The sequence below is a fragment of the Oncorhynchus nerka genome, linkage group LG12, assembly GCF_034236695.1.
Source record: "Oncorhynchus nerka isolate Pitt River linkage group LG12, Oner_Uvic_2.0, whole genome shotgun sequence".
Classification (NCBI taxonomy): Eukaryota; Metazoa; Chordata; class Actinopteri; order Salmoniformes; family Salmonidae; genus Oncorhynchus; species Oncorhynchus nerka.
Genome location: NC_088407.1, coordinates 79,019,048 through 79,043,784, shown reverse-complemented (window position 1 = coordinate 79,043,784; position 24,737 = coordinate 79,019,048). Strand labels below are relative to the sequence as shown.

The 24,737-nt window shown below is 41.7% G+C and overlaps 2 protein-coding genes across 2 annotated transcripts in view; one reads left to right on the top strand and one right to left on the bottom strand.

Moving 5' to 3' along the window:
• Nucleotides 1–3,687: 3,687 nt before the first annotated feature.
• LOC115139025 (proton-coupled zinc antiporter SLC30A1-like) lies at nt 3,688–5,930 on the bottom strand. Its single transcript, XM_065025020.1, has 2 exons — nt 5,360–5,930; nt 3,688–4,616 (listed from the first exon to the last, which is right to left on the bottom strand). Exons 1-2 carry the CDS (start codon nt 5,928–5,930, stop codon nt 3,688–3,690), a joined length of 1,500 nt encoding a protein of 499 aa, XP_064881092.1.
• A 911-nt stretch (nt 5,931–6,841) lies between these two features.
• LOC115138839 (ribosomal protein S6 kinase alpha-5-like) overlaps nt 6,842–24,737 on the top strand; it is a 55,765-nt gene continuing 37,869 nt past the window's right edge. Inside the window, exon 1 of the mRNA XM_065025824.1 lies at nt 6,842–7,080. Coding sequence (XP_064881896.1) covers nt 7,011–7,080 — 70 coding nt within the window. The 5' untranslated portion in view covers nt 6,842–7,010. The remainder of the gene's footprint in view (nt 7,081–24,737) is intronic.

Here is a 24,737-nt window from a genome sequence, read left to right as displayed (position 1 = left end):
TCTACATTCATTTTTCAACGTGTATACTATTAAAGACACCTTAATGCATACTTTAAATTATATTATATGAGATAAACATACCGATAAAACATGAAATAATATACAAAAACATTTGCCTTGTTCATATTGGCAGTTTGAAGTGACTCATAACCAATTTTTTGGCATATCTGATATGTATCTGTTATTTTTCTGGAAGTCTGAACAGCATAAAGCCACAATGAATCGGATATCTCAAGCCACATTTCAAACCACCTTACAAATCTTATCCCTGGCCATGTGACTTGTGTCTGAATGGTCAAATCTGCCCTCAAGTGTTTTTTGGACTGTTATTTGGCATATATTGTTGCTTGCTAGCTACTCTGTTGACAGTTTGACAAGAACATGAAGTGGTAGCTAAGTAGCTTGTTAATTGTTTACAAACAAATTAATAAATGTGCTAGAAAGCTAAATAGCTACCTACTGTAGCTAGTTGAATGCTGTGGCTAGCCTAAAATGACTTGTTTTGAAAGTTGGATCATCTTATCCTTTGAGGCTTTAAATGTGTTCTTACACTACGATTTTGTACATTCACAGCAACTGGGAAATGACCATGGTATGCATTGTTGTCATATAGCTGCTACATAACTCCTTAGTGATGGAAAGTACAAGCACAGCCACTATGCCGACCACCACTGCGCACACATCTGTTGTTACTATGACAACTAGCATAGCCATTTCAGCAAATGACTGCTGTCTGAACACACACAAATCTGATTTGGTCAATTTTACCTTGCTGTTTGGACAGTCAGTATTTCCCCCCCCCAAAAAATGTAAAGCAAAACTGATTTGAGCCTTACATAGCAATACATAGTATCAGCACTCAAGGGTTAAAATGTACATCATTGGACAAAAATAAAGTCTGCTGAGGCCCTAGCAGACAGGCGAGATGTAAAATTATTTATATTGTCAGAAAAATGTGTATAATAACGGTTGGTTATGAAAAATGTAACATTCATCATTTCAATAATTTTGGTGAGAATGATAAGAGGGTGCCCTTACTAGTCACACTGCAGTTTGTCTCTCTCTCTCTCTCTCTCTCTCGCTCTCTCTCTCGCTCTCTCTATCTCTCAAGGGGCATGTTGGACCTATGCTTAAAATAATGGGTATTTTCTAATAGAATGCTGTGAAAGACACTAGGACTCAGTGTTGTCTTTATACTCAGTGGGCCACTATGGTGATTATGTCAAGTTGTGATCCTTGAGCATAGACACACATTCCTACCTGTTGTATGTGTCGAACTGCTTTGCTTTATCTTGGCCAGGTCGCAGTTGCAAATGAGAACTTGTTCTCAACTAGCCTACCTGGTTAAATAAAGGTTAAATAAATCAAATAAATAAATACTCACAGATAGAAACAGGTACAATTTGTACAGAACAGAGTTAAATATTTTCAAACTGTTGCTTAGCAAGTGTCAAAGTGATAACAGTTTAAGAAAATAAGGAGGTATTTAGTCCTTGCCTTTTGGGTTATGCGTGTGTGTGTGTGTGTGAGTATGTGTGTGCATGTGTGTGCATGCGTGCGTGTGTATGTCAGACTCTGAGAACAGTGTACAGTAGTATCTGAATCCGTACAGCTGAGACTGGTCTCTGTTTGTGTGTATTGTTGTGAATTCAGTGACCTAATTGCTGGCACAATTCTAAGAGTTGATTACTCAAGTTGCCTGCAAAGCCTACAGACATAACGGGGACTTACAATTCAATGACAAAATCAGCTAAACAGCTCATGAAGCCATGGCAGATGTCACAACTCTCCTGTGACGATCTGAATAATCCTTCCAAGTTGAATCCACCAGAGGGGGACTGTCATAACTCTCCTGTGACGATCTGAAGGATCAGGTCACAGTGGGTCCTCTCTACAGCGTGTTCTCTCTCTCGTAGAGGGGAATGTCATGACTCTCCTGTGACGATCTGAAGGATCAGGTCACAGTGGGTCCTCTCTACAGCGTGTTGTCTCTCGTAGAGGGGAATGTCATGACTCTCCTGTGACGATCTGAAGGATCAGGTTACAGTGGGTCCTCTCTACAGCGTGTTCTCTCTCGTAGAGGGGGAGAGCCGGAAGTCGGCTGTTCTATGGTGGTCATATAATACACTGCCTCTATGCTCTGTAGTGTTTGAGATTGGAATGTAAACTGTGGAACACAGAGAGACACTTGGACATCAAAAGTTTGAATAATGAAACAATATTTCTATTGTTAAGAATGTGGGAGTGGTCCGTGGACACTTAAGGGACAGTCATGAAGAGTGTTTCATTTGGTGATCTCATGAAGGACAGGAAACACACATAACTGTGTCTCTCAAAGTGTACATTTCCCAGCAGTCAGGTTTACATCAAAATATTATGAAACGTATGTGATTAAACATTTGTGAAAAGATGTAATGTGATGTTAACCTTCTAAATGAGAGTATGGATTGTCATATAAAATTGAGCCCAGACATCACATTAGGCGTCATAGAACTGCCCCTTCTTCCACAGAGTATTAAACCCACTTCCTACAAAATTTACATTAGACCAGAAAATATGGAGCTCACGCTACATGTTGAAATGGTTAATAACTAAAACTCTATAGGCCACGGAGACCATACTGCTGTAGTTTTGGCTACACGGCTGGAAATGGTTCAACTCTGAGACTATTGATCACTACAGAATAAGAGTAAATCCTAGACGTATAATTACTAGTATGCTGCTGGAAATGATGTAAGTCTAGGACAAGAATACCGACAACCGCCGAAACATCTATTCTATGCGACCACCATGGGTACACCTGGCGTATCCATTATGAACACAACCAGAGACTTTCTGTCGATTGACTCTCCAACAGACAGACCGCATTCCAACAGAGAAGACAACAACGACATACGGGCGTAAATATATCCACTGCAATTATTCTCAAATGAGCGGTGGTCCATGTGCAAAGGATTAGCATTTCAATTAATACAATTATTAACTGTGTGTAGTGAATTCATTTTGTCTTTCCCGCTCTTTCTCAGTCCCCACCCTTCCTTTGTCTACCAAGCCGTCATATCGGCTTCGTCTACTAGGGACTTTTTCTTTGTATCATGTAGTAACCCAGATATCTACTGTTTGTTTGTTATGTAATTCTGTGTGATTATTTAGTTAGTTAGTAAATAAATAATTATGCCAATTTGTATATCGCTGATTCGTGATTTAGGCTAGGGTTCGTGCAGATATTCAAGGGTTTGTGACGTTCAGTAATGAGAACTGATGAGGTAATAATAATACATTAATGAGAATTACTAATCGATAAGATATGAAAATATCTGAAGAGTTATATTTGGGAAATTGACACTTTGTAAACATAATTTTTCCATGGTGCCCCGACTTCCTAGTTAATTAAAGTTACATGATTAGTTTAATTGCGTAATTAAATTACACAGAGAATTGATTTGATAAAATAACAGTCTTCACTTTTAATGATAGTCCAGACACGACACAGAGAATGTAATACTACTTGTTCACTGAGTCTGCACCAACTGCTTCACATTAGACACAGTAGGCAGAATATCCAGACACTAGGAATGTAGTTGGATGAGTATCACTTACGAGGCCTCCTGCTGTGGCACAAAGTATACTATATAAAGTTAAATTGAACCTCTCAACATGTTTCAAGTTCCCAATGTATAATCACATTCATTGTGACTCTGAGGATTTTTCCCCTGTATAAATGGCAGCCTTGGGGCTCTGCGTGGCAGTTACAGTAGCTTGATGGTCACTGCAGAGGGTGACTGTTGTATTGAGGTTGGCGTGTTGTATTGAGTGATACTGATAAGAAACAACCTCTTCTCTAACATGTCCTCCCAGTCCTGTTCTGTCAAAGTTTCCACAGCACAGCTTCGGGGCACACTGCTTCCCACAGGACAGCTCACAGACGTAAATATTAGATTCAAAGTTAACAGTAACAAACTCTGGTTGAACTGTTGTGGCATGGATACCCTCATCATGAAAGAGGCCTTTAATTCGCATGGCCACATCCATGTAGGAAGCTGGGTCTAGGCATTTGATGTGTGCCGTGGCAATGATCCTGCTCCCTGCCAGCTGCCAGATGTGTAGGTCGTGGACAGCCAACACACCATCCAGGCCCCTGAGCCTCCCCAGCAGCTGGGGCATGTCTATCTGTTTCGGAACAGTCTGCAGGAGGATGAGGACTGACTCCTTCAGGAGAGGGAAGGTGGTATAGAGTAAGAAGCCCGCCATAATGATGCAGAGTGTGGGGTCGAAGTAGAGCACCCAGCAAGGGCCAGCGAGGTGCACTGTAGTCTCAGTACTACTACCAAGCATGGTGATCAGTGTAACATTGACATGTTGTTGGTGGTGGTCAGTGTAGTCGTGGCTGTTGTAGCATGGGTTGACACAGGTCTCTCCAGCATGGCAAGGCTTCCACACATAGGTGAAGGTGAGAGCGTTGACCACAACAATGACAGAGCCGAGGGCATCACCCAGCATGTGGAGGAAGACACCCTGCATGTTGAGCTGTGAAGCAGAGTCAGGATGGCTCTCGTTCCAATCCTCCAGGGTGATGTCCTTCATGTGGACCACAAGGTTGTCCTTATTGGGGATTTCTGTGGAGTATTGAACATAAAAGACCTGATTGGTGATAACATATGACATGGAGTACAAGGAGTAGAATGTTAACACAAATAGACTGGTACCCAGGCTAAGCATAAGAATCCTGAATGATGAATAATACAGGCCTTTATACAAAGACCCGTCTATACGTTCTCATTTATATATGCCTACCCTCATTATCCCTCTAACTATTAGGCTACCTTGTGTTCATCTACAAACAGATTAGAGCAACGGATTAGACCAGCAGGTAGTTTAGCAGTTAAGAGCGATAGGCCAGTAAACAAAAGGTTGCTGGTTTGAATCCCTGAGCTGGTGAAAAATCTTTCAATGTGCCCTTGAGCAAGGTGCTTAACCCTAATTGCTCATGTAAGTTGCTCTGGATAAGAGTGTCTACTAAAAATGTAATACAAATTCATTTGCAGGATTGTGACCTCTGTTGGATTTTTAACTAACATGCTAGCAGTTACCATAGACTTCCAGTCATTGCGCTAACGCTAGTTAGCAACGTCCTTCAAACTGCACGCAGAGACATAAAAATGCCATCCACGAGTTCATCTGACTCTGGGCAAGTAGATGAAGGGCTTCACTGCCAAAATCCTAAAGTATCACTTTAAACAGTGGTGTATTAATTTCCCTTCACTAAACATTGTGTTAATTGATGATCACAAAGAACATTACTCATACAGCAACAATGATCAAACAACTACAGAAGAAAAGGTAAATACAACAGACATACCGTGATCTCCTCCTGGACCTGCTCTGAGATCCACTGTCTTCAGACTGCAATCAAACAGGATAGGCCTACTGGTTTCATCTTCAAAGGATTCTCTCCCTACTCTCTCGGATTTGTGAAGTGTGTTAATTCCATGAGAGCCACCATGCGAGTGACCGTGTCCTGCGTGTTCGTGAAACAACAAAAGACCGAGCAAGTTTACAAGAAGTCCCGCAGCTCCAACTCCAATAACCACTCCGGGACTTTCAATCTCGTGAGGCACTGTGAACCGCTCGCCTGCCTCAATAATGATGGTAAAGCACATGGCAGTTAGGAATACGGCGTTGACCAGAGCACCCATCACTTCTGCTCTGATCCATCCGAAAGTATTTTGACTCGTTGCTTGAGTTTTCTCGGAGAAGTGCACAGCAATTAGGGCCACAACCAGGGCAATGACACCCGGCAGCATATGGAAAGAGTACGACAGCATTGACAGGGAAGCAGTCATACGGCTGACGACAACCTCAACAATGAAAAACGCAAAAGTAATGGACAGCATGCAGAGCAGTCGGAGACGATATCGTTCCCAAGCCATTTTCACCGCAGCAATACAAGAGTCGAACAAAAATTGGTCGAGTATCTTCAAACTATCTTGCGAGTTGTAGTGGCAAACTAGCACCTTGGACAGCAACCAAACCGGTCGCCAGGGGCAACTTGTAGAAGCAACGGCGTGTTTCCCTCGTGCTTCATTGACCAAATGGCATGCAACCATGTTAGTAACTATATGTTCTTAAATGTGATGTTTTGGTGCCTCTAGGGTAATTCAGCAACCTGATTGAGGACCTTATTACTGATGAATGTGTGTTTTTTATGACCATGTTTTTCTTTTTGCTTGCATTTATATTTTGATGTGTGTATTTTCTGTAATTGACGTAATTCGGGGTTTATCTGTAAAAGAGACCTTGGTGTCAAGACCCCCTGATAAAATAAAGGTTAAATAAAATACAAAATGTTACACAACTGACGTGGATTAGTGCTGTTTGCTGAGAGCTGATGCACCACAATAATCATCCATTACACTTTTTGTTGCAGTATTTGATGAAGTTTCAATTTGTTAGTTCGTATAAATCACAAATTACACAATCTATCATATGGGTTTAGTTAGGCTATATGTTGATTATCAACATTTATTTTCATTTCACCACCACAAGGTGGTGGCAAAAGACAACTACGAGAGATGTTTGAGATGCTGTTCTCTGTTCGTCTATATTTCCAGCCGGCGTTGCTCTCGTCTCGTGAGGAGGAGGACACTGATATTCGCTGTCAAGTATTTGACCAATAAGGGGGCAGGAAGTATGGCCTATCGGTCACGTATAGCAAAATGGGCCCAATCAGATGTTAATACTCCACATAGCAACCCCAATCACAGCTGAATGGGGGCTTGGTCTTGAAGGTGTAGTAGTGGTTACCCCTCCCCCTCTAAGCTGTCTTGTTTTGACACATTTTTGTTTTGCTTGACAAGCTAACCCATTTTTTTTCAATCAAAGCTTGCTGGTCAACACCACATTGAAACTAAATATAGCTAGCTACATGTGTTTCTGTAATTTCAAACTATCTAAGTAATGTTACTGATGTGCTAGCCAGCAAGTGTATCGTTGGGCACATTTGGAATACAATGCCATCTTCGATGGAAGGATCTTCTAGAGAAGGTGAACCGTTTACTGTGAAACATGAGCTGAAAAATGGTAAGTTGTCCAGCTAGCTATATTTCTAACTAGCTAACGTTAGATAATAATGTTAGATTAATTTATCTAGCTACTAAATTTGCTGACGGTGATTAACGTTAGCTAGCTAAATAACCGGTTAGCTAGTTAATGAAATGGCAACGGTTAGCTAATTTAGCTAGCTACACTAGCTAACGTTACTCTGCCGCTGGGATTTGCAAGAGCAGTCTGTCAAATCCAAAAAAGGCAGGTAAACTATCAAGCCATGCAATTTGCTAAACAAACTAAGTTAACGTGACCGTCACCATGCAGGCTCATGTTTCAAAACTGTAACATTAGTTATCATTCAGTCCACAAAATGACAAGTACAAAACATCAAACATTATAGCTAACGTTAGAAGAAGAAGACCGACGAGCGCTTGACAGGGGAGTGTTGGCCAATAGCTCATGTTTGCTAGCTAGCTGTATGTGTAAGCCTGTTTTCCATTCGTTGCGGTAGTTACATAACAGTAGTAGGTAATATGCCTATTCGCGTTGTTTTGTTCGGCTGTCATTATTCCATGGATGTCAGGCGAGAGAATCTTGAGTGAGACCTGTCATCTGAGTTGCATCTTCAGTTGTTGCATACACTGCCCTGTCTGTCTTTCAAGTTTCCATTATCCCACCCCATCAAGCATTTTGGAGGATGTCACGATGTAATAATTTATTGCAAGTAAAATTGAACTGTTTTCTGTTGCTACTAAGAATGTCATCTTTATTAGCTTCATGCGATGTTACTCTGATTATGCCGACCAATGCTTGACAGTGTAATTACTATTAATTGATAGTCATATCCATGATCCAATATACATATGAATACTTAATTACAGCATTTTCCAAAGCTTGCCTCTAGCTCACTTCACTAAGCGTTGAGATCGCAGCGACTGTAAAGTAAAAACAGCCCTCTGAGGAAAGCCTGTCTAGTGAAGGGCACCGCACCACCAATGCATCCATCCAAGTAACACACATGCACTCCAATTAAACAAGATAAATAGAGGATGCGTCCCTGTGAGGTTCTCGAGGCACATCATTCTGTTTCCTCTAGATAGGAAGGTGGCCCCATTGCTGCCAAATATCTGTCTACGATGCTAGCTCAATCTCAGCACTATGCAGCCTCAGCATTATTGCTGAGCCGTTTCTTAGCTGAGCAGCAGTCCACACTGTGTGAGAGTGATGTGCATGGGTTTATTAGGCTAAGGCTACAAACAAGCCTCCCTCTCTCACCTCTCCCTGTCTCTTATCTCTCTCTCTCTTATCTTTCCTGTCTTTCTATCTCTCTCGCTTGCTCCCGCTCTCTCTCTGCCCTTAATGTGTTTGTGCACAAAGCATTAGTAGCAATCATTGTTGATCTCTCTCTCTCTCTCTCCCCCTCCCCTTAATGTGTTTGTTGGCTACTAATGCTTTGTGCACATTGTTGATATCTCTCTCTCGCTCTCTCTCTCGCTCCCCTCCCCTCCCCTTAATGTGTATGTGCACAAAGCACTATCAGCCATCATTGTTGATATCTGCATGCAAAGTGTAGTGATCTATTCCAGGCTGTGTCTGAATATAATATGCCCCTGTTCTAGATTAGAGGTCAGTTTAGTTGGTACCAATGCTTTAGCCAGCTGTAAAAACACAGAAAGAAGTTGTCATGCAGGAACCCAGGAGGAATAATAAAGAAATCAAGTGTTTTCAAAACAGGGGTGTTGAAGAGAGAGAAATAAATTGTCTGGCTGAAAATAGTATTTTTTTTTCTCGCTCACAGCTGTGTCTGTTTTCTGCTTTAGATAGGAAGGACTGCTGTAGCACGGGCTATTTAGCCTATTTTGTTACAATGTGCCCTGTCCTTGAATGTTGTTTTAATGGGTGAAGTTGCATCACACATGTTCTGTTCTAATACACCAGGTGGCTTCCCAGTTTATAACTCTGGCCTTGCCTTTAATGATCATCATCAACCTGTGGGTCATGTGTTTGTATGAGTCTTGTGTTGATTTTAAGGATGGGCCGAGGACTCAAGTCCCCACAAAATATACAGTGCCTTGCAAAAGTACTGAGACCCCTTGGATTTCTTCACAGTTTGTGTTAGAAAGTGGGATTAAAATGGATTGAAATGTTTTTTAAAAAGAAAGAAAAAAGCCAAAAATCTACACAAAAAATGAAAAATATACACCTACTCATTCAAGGGTTTTTCTTTATTTTTACTATTTTCTACAGTTGATGTTGAGATGTGTCTGCTACTTGAACTTTGACATTTCTGAGGCTGGTAACTCTGCTGCAGAGGATAAGTTCATTAGAGGTAACTCTGGGTCTTCCATTCCTGTGGCGTTCCTCATGAGAGCTAGTTTCATCATAGAGCTTTATGGTTTTTGCGACAGCACTTGAAGTAACTTTCAAAGTTCTTGAAATGTTCCTCATTGACTGACCTTCATGTCTTAAAATAATGATGGACTGTCGTTTCTCTTTGCTTATTTGAGCTGTTCTTGCCATAATATGGACTTGGTCTTTTACCAAATAGGGCTATCTTCTGTATACCACAACACAACTGATATCATATTTATTATCATTTGTTTTCTCATTATTATTATTGTATATCATTATTGTTATTATTGAAGGCCTATTTAAGAATCAAATCAAATTGTATTAGTCACATGCTCTGAATACAACAGGTGTAGACCTTACAGTGAAATGCTTACTTACGAGCCCCTAACCAACAATGCAGTTAAAAAATAAAAATAACTAACAAGAATTAAAAATAACAAGTAATTAAATAGCAGCTGTAAAATAACAATAGCAAGACTATATACAGGGGGGTACCGGTACATAGTCAATGTGCGGGGGCACCGGTTAGTCAAGGTAATTGAGGTAATATGTACATGTAGGTAGAGTTATTGTGACTATGCAAGTGACTATGCATACATAACAACAACAACAACAACAACAGAGTAGCAGCAGTGTAAAATATGGGGTTGGGGGGGGGGGGGGGCAATGCAAATAGTCTGGGTAGCCATTTGACTAGATGTTCAGGAGTCTTATGGCTTTGGGGTATAAGCTGTTTAAAAGCCTCTTGGACCTAGACTTGGAGCTCCGGGTACTGCCTGGCGTGCGGTAGCAGAGAGAACAGTCTATGACTAGGGTGGCTGGAGTCTTTGACAATTTTTACGGGCCTTCCTATGACACCGCCTGGTATAGAGGTCATGGATGGCAGGAAGCTTTGCTACAGTGATGTACTGGGCCGGCCATACGCACTACCCTCTGTAGTGCCTTGCGGTCGGAGGCCGAGCAGTTGCCATACCAGGCAGTGATGCAACTAGTCAGGATGCTCAAGATGGTGCAGCTGTAGAACCTTTTGAGAATCTGAGGACCCATGCCAAATCTTTTCAGTCTCCTGAGGGGGAATAGGTTTTGTCGTGCCCTCTTCATGACTGTCTTGGTGTGCTTGGACCATGTTAGTTTGTTGGTCATGTGGACACCAAGGAATTTGAAGCTTTCAACCTGCTCCTGTACAGCCCTGTCGATGAGAATGGGGGCGTGCTCGGTCCTCATTTTCCTGTAGTCCACAATCATCTCCTTTGTCTTGATCATGTTGAGGGAGAGATTGTTGTCCTGGCACCAGACGGCCAGGTCTCTGACCTCCCTACAGGCTGTCTCGTCGTTGTCGGTGATCAGGCCTACCACTGTTGTGTCATCGGCAAACTTAATGATGGTGTTGGAGTTGTGCCTGGTCGTGCAGTCATGAGTGAACAGGGAGTACAGGAGGGGACTGAGCATGCACCCCTGAGGGGCCCCTGTGTTAAGGATCATTGTGGCGGATGTGTTGTTCACTACCCTTACCACCTGGGGGCGTCCTGTCAGGAAGTCCAGGATCCAGTTGCAGAGGGAGGTGTTTAGTCCCAGGGTCCTTAGCTTATTGATGAACTTTGAGGACACTATGGTGTTGAATTCTGAGCTGTAGTCAATGAATAGCATTATCACATAGGTGTTCCTTTTGTCCAGGTGGGAAAGGGAAGTGTGGAGTGCAATAGAGATTGCATAATCTGTGGATCTGTTAGGGCGGTATGCAAATTGAAGTGGGTCTAGGGTTTCTGGGATAATGGTGTTTATGTGAGCCATGACCAGCCTTTCAAAGCACTTCATGGCTACAGACGTGAGTGCTATGGGTCAGTAGTCGTTTAGGCAGGTTACCTTAGTGGTCTTGGGCACTGGGACTATGGTGGCTGCTTAAAACATGTTGGTGTTACAGACTCGGACAGGGAGAGGTTGAAAATGTCAGTGAAGACACTTGCCAGTTGGTCAGCGCATGCTCACAGTACACGTCCTAGTAATCCGTCTGGCCCTCCGGCCTTGTGAATGTTGACCTGTTTAAAGGTCTTACTTGCGGAGAGCGTGATCACACAGTCTTCCATAACAGCTGGTGCTCTCATGCATTTTTCAGTGTTATTTTCCTCGAAGCGAGCACAGAAGTAGTTTAGCTCATCTGGTAGGCTCGTGTCACTGGGCAGCTCTCAGCTGTGCTTCCCTTTGTAGTCTGTAATGGTTTGCAAGCCCTGCCACATCCGACGAGCATCAGAGCAGGTGCAGTTTGATCTTTGTCCTGTAATGACGCTTTGCCTGTTTGATGGTTCGCCGGAGGGCATAGCGGGATTTATTATAAGCTTCCGGGTTAAAGTCCCGCTCCTTAAAAGTGGCAGCTCTAGCTTTTAGCTCAGTGCGGATGTTGCCTGTAATCCATGGCTTCTGGTTGGGGTATATACGTACAGTCACTGTGGGGATGATGTAAACGATGCACATATTAATGAAGCCAATGACTGATGTGGTGTACTCCTCAAAGCCATCGGAGGAATCCCGGAACATATTCCAGTCTGTGCTAACAAAACATTCCTCTAGCTTAACATCTGCTTCATCTGACCACTTTTTATTGATCGAGTCACTGGTGCTTCCTGCTTAAATTTTTGCTTGTAAGCAGGAATCAGGAGAATATAATTATGGTCAGATTTGCCGCATGGAGGGCGAGGGAGAGCTTTGTATGCGTCTGTGTGTGGGGTAAAGGTGGTCCAGTTTTTTCCCCCTCTGGTTGCACATTTAACATGCTGATAGAAATTTGGTAAAATGGATTTAAGTTTCCCTGCATTAAAAGTCCCTGGCCACTAGGAGCTACTCCTCTGGGTGAGTGTTTTCCTGTTTGCTTATGGTTGAATACAGCTCATTGAGTGCGGTCTTCGTGACAGCATAAGTGTGTAGTGGTATGTAAACGGCTACGAAATATACAGATAAACTCTCTAGGTAGATAGTGTGGTCTTCAGCTTATCATGATACTCTACCTCAGGCGAGCAAAACTTACAGACTTCCTTAAATATCGTGCCTCAGCTGTTATTTACAAAAATAAATAGTCCGCCGCCCCTTGTCTTATCAGAAACTGCTGTTCTATCCTGCCGACACAGCGTACACCAGTTCTTTAAATATTCAAAAAGTGTTTTGTTTAATTTTGTTGAGACAATTTCATTGGCTAAATTAAGTTAGAACTTCGTATTTATCATTAGTTTATCAAATCCAATTTATTTATATAGCCCTTCGTACATCAGCTGATATCTCGGTGCTGTACAGAAACCCAGCCTAAAACCCTAAACAGCAAGCAATGCAGGTGTAGAAGCACGGTGGCTAGGAAAAACTCCCTACAAAGGCCAAAACCTAGGAAGAAACCTAGAGAGGAACCAGGCTATGAGGGGTGGCCAGTCCTCTTCTGGCTGTGCCGGGTGGAGATTATAACAGAACATGGCCAAGATGTTCAAATTTTCATAAATGACCAGCATGGTCAAATAATAATCACAGTAGTTGTCGAGGGTGCAGCAAGTCAGCACCTCAGGAGTAAATGTCAGTTGGCTTTTCATAGCCGATCATTCAGAGTATCTCTACCACTCCTGCTGTCTCTAGAGAGTTGAAAACAGCATGTTTGGGACAGGTAGCACGTCCGGTGAACAGGTCAGGATTCCATAGCCGCAGGCAGAACAGTTGAAACTGGAGCAGCAGCACGGCCAGGTGGACTGGGGACAGCAAGGAGTCATCATGCCAGGTAGTCCTGAGGCATGGTCCTAGGGCTCAGGTCATCCGAGAGAGAGAAAGAAAGAGATAATTAGAGAGAGCATACTTAAATTGACACAGGACACCGGATAAGACAGGAGAAGTACTCCAGATAAAACAAACTGACCCTAGCCCCCCGACACAAACTACTGCAGCATAAATACTGGAGGCTGAGACAGGAGGGGTCATGAGACACTGTGGCCCCATCCGATGATACCCCCGGACAGGGCCAAACAGGAAGGATATAACCCCGCCCACTTTGCCAAAGCACAGCCCCTACACCACAAGAGGGATATCTTCAACCACCAACTTACCATTCTGAGACAAGGCTGAGTATAACCCACAAAGATCTATGCCACGGCACAACCCAAGGGGGGCCGCCAACCCAGACAGGAAGATCACGTCAGTGACTCAACCCACTCAAGTGACGCATCCCTTCTAGGGACGTCATGAAAGAGCACCAGTAAGCCAGTGACTCAGCCCCTGTAATAGGGTTAGAGGCAGAGAGTCCCAGTGGAAAGAGGGGAACCAGCCAGGCAGAGACAGCAAGGGCGGTTTGTTGCTCCAGAGCCTTTCCGTTCACCTTCACACTCCTGGGCCAGACTACACTCAATCATATGACCCACTGAAGAGATGAGTCTTCAGTTAAGATTTAAAGGTTGAGACCGAGTTTGCGTCTCTTACATGGGTAGGCAGACCATTCCATAAAAATGGAGCTCTATAGGAGAAAGCCCTGCCGCCAGCTGTTTGCTTAGATATTCTAGGGACAATTAGGAGGCCTGCGTCTTGTGACTGTAGCGTACGTGTAGGTATGTACGGCAGGACCAAATCAGAGAGATAGGTAGGAGCATGCCCATGTAATATTTTGTAGGTTAGCAGTAAAACCTTGAAATCAGCCCTTGCCTTATCAGGAAGCCAGTGTAGGGAGGCTAGCACTGGAGTAATATGATCAAATTTTTGGGTTCTAGTCAGGATTCTAGCAGCCGTATTTAGCACTAACTGAAGTTTATTTAGTGCTTTATCCGGGTAGCCGGAAAGTAGAGCATTGCAGTAGTCTAACCTAGAAGTAACAAAAGCATGGATTAATTTTCTGCATCATTTTTGGACAGAAAGTTTCTGATTTTTGCAATGTTACGTAGATGGAAAAAAGCTGTCCTTGAAACAGTCTTTGATATGTTCGTCAAAAGAGAGATCAGGGTCCAGAGTAACGCCGAGGTCCTTCACAGTTTTATTTGAGACGACTGTACAACCATTAAGATTCATTGTCAGATTCAACAGAAGATCTATTTGTTTCTTGGGACCTAGAACAAGCATCTCTGTTTTGTCCGAGTTTAAAAGTAGAAAGTTTGCAGCCATCCACTTCCTTATGTCTGAAACACAGACTTCTAGCGAGGGCAATTTTGGGGCTTCACCATGTTTCATTGAAATGTACAGCTGTGTGTCATCCGCATAGCAGTGAAAGTTAACATGATGTTTTCGAATGACATCCCCAAGAGGTAAAATATATAGTGAAAATAATAGTGGTCCTAAAACGGAACCTTGAGGAACACCGAAATTTACAGTTGATTTGTCAGAGGACAAACCATTCACAGAGACAAACTGATATCTTTCCGACAGATAAGATCTAAACCAGGCCAGAACTTGTCCGTGTAGATCAATTTGGGTTTCCAATCTCTCCAAAAGAATGTGGTGATCGTATCAAAAGTAGCACTAAGGTCTAGGAGAACGAGGACAGATGCAGAGCCTCGGTCTGATGCCATTAAAAGGTAATTTACCACCTTCACAAGTGCAGTCTCAGTGCTATGATGGGGTCTACAACCAGACTGAAGCATTTCGTATACATTGTTTGTCTTCAGGAAGGCAGTGAGTTGATGCGCAACAGCCTTTTCAAAAAAAATTGAGAGGAATGGAAGATTTGAAATAAGGCCGATAGTTTTTTATATTTTCTGGGTCAAGGTTTGGCTTTTTCAAGAGAAGCTTTATTACTGCCACTTGTAGTGAGTTTGGTACACATCCGGTGGATAGAGAGCCGTTTATTATGTTCAACATAGGAGGGCCAAGCACAGGAAGCAGCTCTTTCAGTAGTTTAGTTGGAATAGGGTCCAGTATGCAGCTTGAAGGTTTAGAGGCCATGATTATTTTCATCATTGTGTCAAGAGATATAGTACTAAAACATTTGAGTGTGTTTCTTGATTCTAGGTCCTGGTAGAGTTGTGCAGACTCAGGACAACTGAACTTTGAAGGAATAATTGCTTTCTAATAATCATGATCTTTTCCTCAAAGAAGTTCATGAATTTATTACTGCTGAAGTGAAAGCCATCCTCACTTGGGGAATGCTGCTTTTTAGTTAGCTTTGCGACAGAATAAAAAATACATTTCGGATTGTTCTTATTTTCCTCAATTAAGTTGGAAAAATAGGATGATCGAGCAGCAGTGAGGGATCTTCGATACTGCACGGTACTGTGTTTCCAAGCTAGTCGGAAGACTTCCATTTTGGTGTGGCGCCATTTCCGTTCCAATTTTCTGGAAGCTTGCTTCAGAGCTCGGGTATTTTCTGTATACCAGAGAGCTAGTTTCTTATGATAAATGTTTTTAGTTTTTAGGGGTGCAACTGCATCTAGGGTATTGCGCAAGGTTAAATTGAGTTCCTCAGTTAGGTGGTTAACTGATTTTTGTCCTCTGACGTCCTTTGGTAGGCAGAGGGAGTCTGGAAGGGCATCAAGGAATCTTTGTGTTGTCTGTGAATTTATTTCCCGACTTTTGATGCTCCTTGGTTGGGGTCTGAGCAGATTATTTGTTGCAATTGCAAACATAATAAAATGGTGGTCCGATAGTCCAGGATTATGAGGAAAAACATTAAGATCCACAACATTTATTCCATGGGACAAAATTAGGTCCAGAGTATGACTGTGACAGTGAGTAGGTCCAGAGACATGTTGGACAAAACCCACTGAGTCGATGATGGCTCCGAAAGCCTTTTGGAGTAGGTCTGTGGACTTTTCCATGTGAATATTAAAGTCACCAAAAATTAGAATATTATCTGCTATGACTACAAGGTCCGATAGGAATTCAGGGAACTCAATGAGGAGCGCTGTATATGGCCCAGGAGGCCTGTAAAACAGTAGCTATAAAAAGTGATTGAGTAGGCTGCATAGATTTCATGACTAGAAGCTCAAAAGACGAAAACGTAATTTTTATTTTGTAAATTGAAATTTGCTATCGTAAATGTTAGCAACACCTCCGCCTTTGCGGGATGCCCGGGGAATATGGTCACTCGTGTAAACAGGAGGTGAGGCTTCATTTAACGCAGTAAATTCATCAGGCTTAAGCCATGTTTCAGTCAGGCCAATCACATCAAGATTATGATCAGTGTTTTAGTTCATTGACTATAGCTGCCTTTGAAGTAAGGGATCTAACATTAAGTAGCCCTATTTTGAGATGTGAGGTATCACGATCTCTTTCAATAATGGCAGGAATGGAGGAGGTCTTTATCCTAGTGAGATTGCTAAGGTGAACACCGCCATGTTTAGTTTTGCCCAACCTAGGTCGAGGCACAGACACTGTCTCAATGGGGATAGCTGAGCTGACTACACTGACTGTGCTAGTGGCAGACTCTACTAAGCTGGCAGGCTGGCTAACAGCCTGTTGCCTGGCCTGCACCCTATTTCATTGTGGAGCTAGAGGAGTTAGAGCCCTGTCTATGTTGGTAGATAAGATAAGAGCACCCCTGCAGCTAGGATGGAGTCCATCACTCCTCAGCAGGCCAGGCTTGGTCCTGTTTGTGGGTGAGTCCCAGAAAGAGGGCCAATTATCTACAAATTCTATCTTTTGGGAGGGGCAGAAAACAGTTTTCAACCAGCGATTGAGTTGTGAGACTGCTGTAGAGCTCATCACTCTCCCTGGGAGGGGGCCAGAGCTGGGAGGGGGCCAGAGACAATTACTCGATGCCGACACATCTTTCTAGTTGATTTACATGCAGAAGCTATGTTGCGCTTGGTGACCTCTGACTGTTTCATCCTAACATCGTTGGTACCGACGTGGATAACAATATCTCTATACTCTCTACACTCGCCAGTTTTAGCTTTAGCCAGCACCATCTTCAGATTAGCCTTAACGTCGGTAGCCCTGCCCCCTGGTAAACAGTGTATGATTGCTGGATGATTAGTTTTAAGTCTACTGCGGGTAATGGAGTCACCAATGACTAGGGTTTTCAATTTGTCAGAGCTAATGGTGGGAAGCTTCGGCGTCTCAGACCCCGTAACAGGAGGAGTAGAGACAAGAGAAGGCTCGGCCTCAGACTCTGACTCGCTGCTTAATGGGGAAAACCGGTTGAAACTTTCTGTCGGCTGAATGAGCGACACCGATTGAGCATTCCTACAGCATTTCCCTTCAGAAGCTATGAGAATGTTGTCCGGCTGGGGGGACCGTGCAACAATTGTTTTGTTTCATTATTTTGAGACATTTTCTTTGGCCAAATGAAGTTCCAAATGTAATGTTTGCCGCAATATAATATAATTACCGCTAGGTCTATCTGGCTACTTGCACTCAAACCATGAAAAGGAAAAACCAAAGATGCAAAACGTAATTTAATGCTGCAATATAATAACCTGTTCACATTTCCCTATAAATAATGACTTGACTTACTTTTTGATATTTCCCTAATAAAGTTACAATTTTGTGAATGTTTGATATTGTATGGCTATTAGTAGGCTTACAAGTAGATACTGCAGCTCTATGAAGGCAGTGTGCAATGGTGCGCCAACTGACTCCAACAGGTGTAAAAGAATGGTTTTACGCCAGGGCTATTCAACTGTAGTCCTGGGTTATTCAACTATAGCCCCTGCAATATTGTGAATCGAGAGTTACCTGTTTTTTTTAATTCATTTTTTAATTTCACCTTTATTTAACCAGGTAGGCTAGTTGAGAACAGGTTCTCATTTGCAACTGCGACCTGGCCAAGATAAAGCATAGCAGTGTGAACAGACAACACAGAGTTACACATGGAGTAAACAATTAACAAGTCAATAACACAGTAAAGAAAAAAAGGGGAGTCTATATACAATGTGTGCAAAAGGCATGAGGAGGTAGGCGAATAATTACAATATTGCAGATTAACACTGGAGTGATAAATGATCAGATGATCATGTACAGGTAGAGATATTGGTGTGCAAAAGAGCAGAAAAGTAAATAAATAAAAACTGTGGGGATGAGGTAGGTGAAAATGGGTGGGCTATTTACCAATAGATTATGTACAGCTGCAGCGATCGGTTAGCTGCTCAGATAGCTGATGTTTGAAGTTGGTGAGGGAGATAAAAGTCTCCAACTTCAGCGATTTTTGCGATTTTTGAACACAGAGGGTGTTCTTTAATGGAAGCCTCTCCAACATAATCCAGGTAGTCATTTCCCAGGACAGCAGTCTAGGCCCCTTACTTTTTTCAATCTTTATCAATGACCTGCCACTGGCTCTGAGTAAAGCATGTTTGTCTATGCATGCTTATGTGTCTGTGTGCCTTGGCAGCAGCTAATGGGGATATATAGTACATACAAATATTCTTACTTGGGACCAGATGTATTTAACCTTTTTTTTTTTTTTTTTTTTTTACAAGGGGGTATGACATTTTCCACATGCGATTATTCTTCGGAAGACCTGTATAAATCAAAAAGCAATGCACACACACCAATATACCACTTTTCTTAAAATGTAAATGTTGCTAAAAGTAATTAGGAGAGGGCGCTTAACCAATGTGAGTCGAGGTGCAACCCCAAAAATGTGATGATCATTGAAAAGTGAAAACCTCAACGCTCACTTTTTTTTATTTAAACAAATATTAAAAGCTTCTTAAAAGTAATTTTAAAATCATCTGAAATCTGAGCATCTCAATAAATAATACAAAGATATGTCAAGTCAGGTAATGCCAAATTCCAGTCTGAAGGAAGTATGCATTTAATTTCCCTCAGTCATTAGGTGCATTTATTTTGTCACAATCCTTTCTAAAAAAAGTCCTTGTGAGCATCAGAGAGGAAAATGGAGAGAGTCGTAGCTTTCAGGAATGGGGTCATAATATTTTGCAGCTTAAACCGTTCAAACACGAGCTAAATTCGTATGAAGAAAAAATAATCAACGTAGGTGCTAAAAAAACGTTGGAAACCACACGGATTCTGTCCGGGATATGTTTGCAGGTCTTTTGTTAATGTTCAGAATTAATCAAATGGCCAGTCTACCTTAATAAACGTGCCGGATCCGGCTCACCTGCCGGCAGTTGAATGGCCCTGGTTTAGGCCTGCCGGAGTTACTCCTTTAATCTAACAATATAATGCTTATCTTTATAAAAAAGTATTCTTATTGAAAATGTTTGAATTAGTCTCCTTCTGTATGCCCATATCTGTAGGGTAGTAGTAGCCTCTTTGATAAAGAAATGGGAACATGGTGCCGGCATATCTCTGTTTCCCTTGGTCTCTCTAGGGCTAAGCCTAAGCTTCTCTTCCTTTTTATATATATTTTTTATTGAATGTTTTTATTGAATGTTTAAATCATACAATATACTTGCAGTGAAGCCGCTCAACAACTACATCACGTTAGTCATCTAACGGACTCCCATCCAGAGCGACACACAGAAGCTACCAGGATCAACGCCCCACTCAAGGGCACGTTGACAGATCCCCCTACAAGGGCAAAAAACGGGGACCTGAACCAGGGATCCATCAGCCACCGGCCCAAGCTCCCAACCGCCAGCCCTCTAAGATCCCCCCCACAGTTCCCCATGAGCTGACCCTCAAACATCCGAGCCACCCCTCAGAAAAAAAGGAATAATAGTAATAATTAAAAAATATATATTCCACCCCCAAGAGCCCCCCCTCCCCCCCACCCCCATGCACCAACAAAATGAACACAAAGAGAGAAAAAAAGAGAAGACAAATGAAAACAAAAAACAACAAAGACATCAAGGACAACAAAAATCATAACAGCAAGGCCAAATTAATATGTTTGAGTGCATGTATGGCACTATTTACCTGTGGGTGTGTCCGTGTATGTGCACGTGTGCATTTGAATGAGAGTGTGTGTATATGCATGTGTACTAGAGGTCGACCGATTATGATTTTTCAACGCCGATACCGATTATTGGAGGACCAAAACAGCCAATACCGATTAATCTGCCATTTTTATTTATTTATTTATTTGTAATAATGACAATTACAACAATACTGAATGAACACTTATTTTAACTTAAAATAATAATACAACAATAAAAATCAATTTAGCTTCCAATAAATAATGAAACATGTTCAATTTGGTTTAAATAATGCAACAACAAAAAAAGCGTTGGAGAAGTAAAAGTGCAATATGTGCCATGCTCAGAACATGAGAACATATGAAAGTTAGTGGTTCCTTTTAACATGAGACTTCAATATTCCAAGGTAAGATTTCATATACCTTTGACTATTGGATGTTCTTATAGGCACTTTAGTATTGCCAGTGTAACAGTATAGCTTCCGTCCCTCTCCTCGCCCCTACCTGGGCTCGAACCAGGAACGCATCGACAACAGCCAGACTCGAAGCTGCGTTACCCATCGCTCCACAAAAGCCGCGGCCCTTGCAGAGCAAGGGGAATAACTACTCCAAGTCTCAGAGCGGGTGACGTTTGAAATGCTATTAGCGCACACCCAGCTAACTAGCTAGCCATTTCACATGGTTACACCAGCTATTAAGCTGATAGACTTGAAGTCATAAACAGCGCTGTGCTTGCGAAGAGCTGCTGGAAAAATTCACGAAAGTGCTGTTTGAATGAATGCTTACGAGCCTGCTGCTGACTACCATCGCTCAGTCAGACTGCTCTATAAAATCAGACTTAATTATAACATAATAACACACAGAATTACGAGCCTCAGGTCATTTAATATGGTAGAATCCGGAAATTATCATTTCAAAAACAAAACGTTTATTATTTCAGTGAAATACGGAACCGTTCAGTATTTTATCTAACGGGTGGCATCCCTAAGTCTAAATATTCTTGTTACATTGCACAACCTTCAATGTTATGTTATAATTACATAAAATTCTGGCAAATTAGTTCGCAGAGAGCCAGGCTACCCAAACTGTTGCATATACCCTGACTCTGCGTGCAGCAATGAACGCAAGAGAAATGACACAATTTCACCTGGTTAATATTGCCTGCCAACCTGGATTTATTTTAGCTAAATATGCAGATTTAAAAATATATACTTCTGTGTATTGATTTTAACAAAGGCGTTGGTGTTTATGGTTAGGTACAGTCGTCCAACGATTGTGCTTTTTTTCGCAAATGTGCTTTTGTTAAATCATCCCCCAGCTTTGCATTGAATATATGCAACCCAGACACGCTAGATAAACTAGTAATATCATCAACCATGTGTAGTTATAACTAGTGATTATGATTGATTGATTGTTTTTTATAAGATAAGTTTAATGCTACCTGGCAACTTACCTTGTCTTCTACTGCATTCGCGTAACAGGCAGGCTCCTCGTGGAGTGCAAGTGCAATGAGCGGCAGGTGGTTAGAGCGTTGGACTAGTTAACTGTAAGGTTAACTAGTCCCCCGAGCTGACAAGGTGAAAATCTGTCGTTCTGCCGCTGAACAAGGCAGCTCGGTGCTGTCTGTCTACAGCTCCACTTTCAGCCAGGAGAGATTTACATGGATATTATTAATATTAGCTCTCGGTGTACATCCAAGGGCCAGCCGTGTTGACCTGTTCTGAGCCAATTGCAATTTTCCTAAGTCCTTTTTTGTGGCACCTGACCACACGACTGAACAGTAGTCAAGGTGCGACAAAACTAAGGCCTGTAGGACCTGCCTTGTTGATAGTGTTGTTAATTTCTTAGGGCTGAAATCCCGTTAACGGGATCGATATGACAACAGTCAGTGAAAGTGTAGGGCGCCAAATTCAAAACATAAAAAATCTCATAATTAAAATTCCTCAAACATACATGTATTTTATACAATTTTCAATGTTATCTTGTTGTTAATCCCACCACAGTGTCCGATTTCAAATATGCTTTACAGCAAAAGCACCACAAACGATTATGTTAGGTCACCACCAAACGACAATAAACACAGCCATTTTTTCCAGCCAAAGATGGCAGTCACAAAAAGCACAAATAGAGATACAATTAATCACTAACCTTTGATGATCTTCATAAGATGACACTCATAGGACTTCATGTTACACAATACATGTATGTTTTGTTTGATAAAGTTCATATTTATAAAAATATGAGTTTACATTGGCGCATTACATTCACTAGTTCCAAAAACATCCAGTGATTTTTGCATAGCCACATCATTCAACCGAAATACTCATCATAAATGTAGATGATAACAAGTTATACACATGGAATTATAGATATACCTCTCCTTAATGCAACCGCTGTCTGATTTCAAAAAAACTTTACGGAATAAGCAAACCATGCAATAATCTGAGACGGCGCCCAGAAAAATAGTCACAATAGCCGCCATGTTGGCGTGAACATAAACAAGAAATTACATGATAAATATTCCCTTACCTTTGATGATCTTCATCAGAAAGCACTCCAGGAATCCCAGGTCCACAATAAATGTTTGTTTTGTTCGATAGTGTCCGTTATTTATGTCCAAATACCTCCTTTTGTTAGCGCGTTTGGTATACATATCAAAAACGCTCATTCTGGTCAGCGTTACGTCAGACAATAACTTCAAAAAGTTATATTACAGGTTGAAGAAACATCAAACTAAGTATAGAATCAATCATTGGGATGTTTTTAACATATAGCTTCAATAAAGTTCCAACCGGAGTATTCCTTTGTGTCTTGATGAGCAATGGAACGCAAGTGGATACCATGAGGAATGCGCGTGATCAGAAAATGGCTGACTGCCAGTCACCTGATAGATTCTGCTCTCATTCAGTCCCACAACACAGAAGTCTCATTCAAATTTCTATTGACGGTTGACATCTAGTGGAAGCCCTAGGAAGTGCAACATCATTAATATCTCAAGGGGATTTCAATGGGAACTGTGGTGAATACATACCAAGCTCAGATTTCTCACTTCCTGTTTTGATTTCTCCTCAGGATTTTGCCTGCCATATGAGTTCTGTTATACTCACAGACATCATTCAAACAGTTTTAGAAACGTTAGTCTTTTCTATCCAATACGAATACTAATATGCATATATTAGCAACTGAGACTGAGGAGCAGGCTGTTTACTTTGGGCAACTTATTCATCCAAGCTACTCAATACTGCCCCCCAGCCATAAGAAGTTAAGAAGGCAGAGCAATGCTTTATTATAAACAGACTTCTCCCCATCTTAGCTACTACTACGTCAATATGTTTTGACCATGACAGTTTACAATTTAGTGTTACTCCAAGCAGTTTAGTCATCTCAACTTGCTCAATTTCCACATGATTTACTTGAGGTTTAGTGAGTATTTTGTTCCAAATACAATGCTTTTAGTTTTAGAAATATTTAAGGCTAACTTATTCCTTGCCACCCACTCTGAAACTAACTGCACCTCTTTGTTGAGTGTTGCAGTCATTTCAGTCGCTGTAGTAGCTGACGTGTATAGTGTTGAGTCTTCCGCATATATAGAAACTCTGGCTTTACTCAGTCAGTGGCATGTCGTTAGTAAAAAAAATAAAAGTCAAGGGGCCTAAACAGCTACCCTGGGGAATTCCTGATTTATATTTGATTACATTTGATAGGCTTCCATTAAAGAACACCCTCCAATTTGTAAGTCGCTCTGGATAAGAGCGTCTGCTAAATGACTTAAATGTAATGTAAATGTGTTCTGTTAGACAATTAACTCTTTATCCACATTATTGCAGGGGGTGTAAAGCCATAACACATATGTTTTTTCCAGCAGCAGACTATGATCACTAATGTCAAAAGCTCCACTGAAGTCTAAGTCTAGCCCCCACAATCATTTTATCATACATTTCTCTCAGCCAATCATCAGTCATTTGTGTAAGTGCTGTGCTTGTTGAGTGTCCTTCCCTATAAGCATGCTGAAATTCTGTTATAAATTTGTTTACTGTAAAATAGCATTGTATCTGGTCTCAAACAATTTTTTTCCAGAAGTTTACTAAGGGTTGGTAACAGGCTGACTAGTTGGCTATTTGAGCTAGTAAAGGGGGTTTTGCTATTCTTGGGTAGCGGAATGACTTTAGCTTCCCTCCAGTCCTGAGGGGACACACTCTCTAGTGGGCTTAAATTGAAGATGTGGCAAATAGGAGTGGCAATATCATCTGCTATTATTGTCAGTAATTTTCCATCTAGCTTGTCAGACCCTGGTGGCTTGTAATTGTTGGTAGAGAACATTTTTTTCACCTCTTCCACACTGACTTTACAGAATTCAAAAGTACAATTCTTGTCTTTCATAATTTGGTCCGATATACTTGGATGTGTAGTGTCAGCGTTTGTTGCTGGCATGTCATCCCTAAGTTTGCTTATCTTGCCAATGAAAAAGTAATTGAAGTAGTTCGCAATATCAGTGGGCTTTGTGATGAATGAGCCATCTGATTCAATAAATGAAGGCGCCGTGTTGTTTTTTTGCCCCCAAAATGTCATTTAA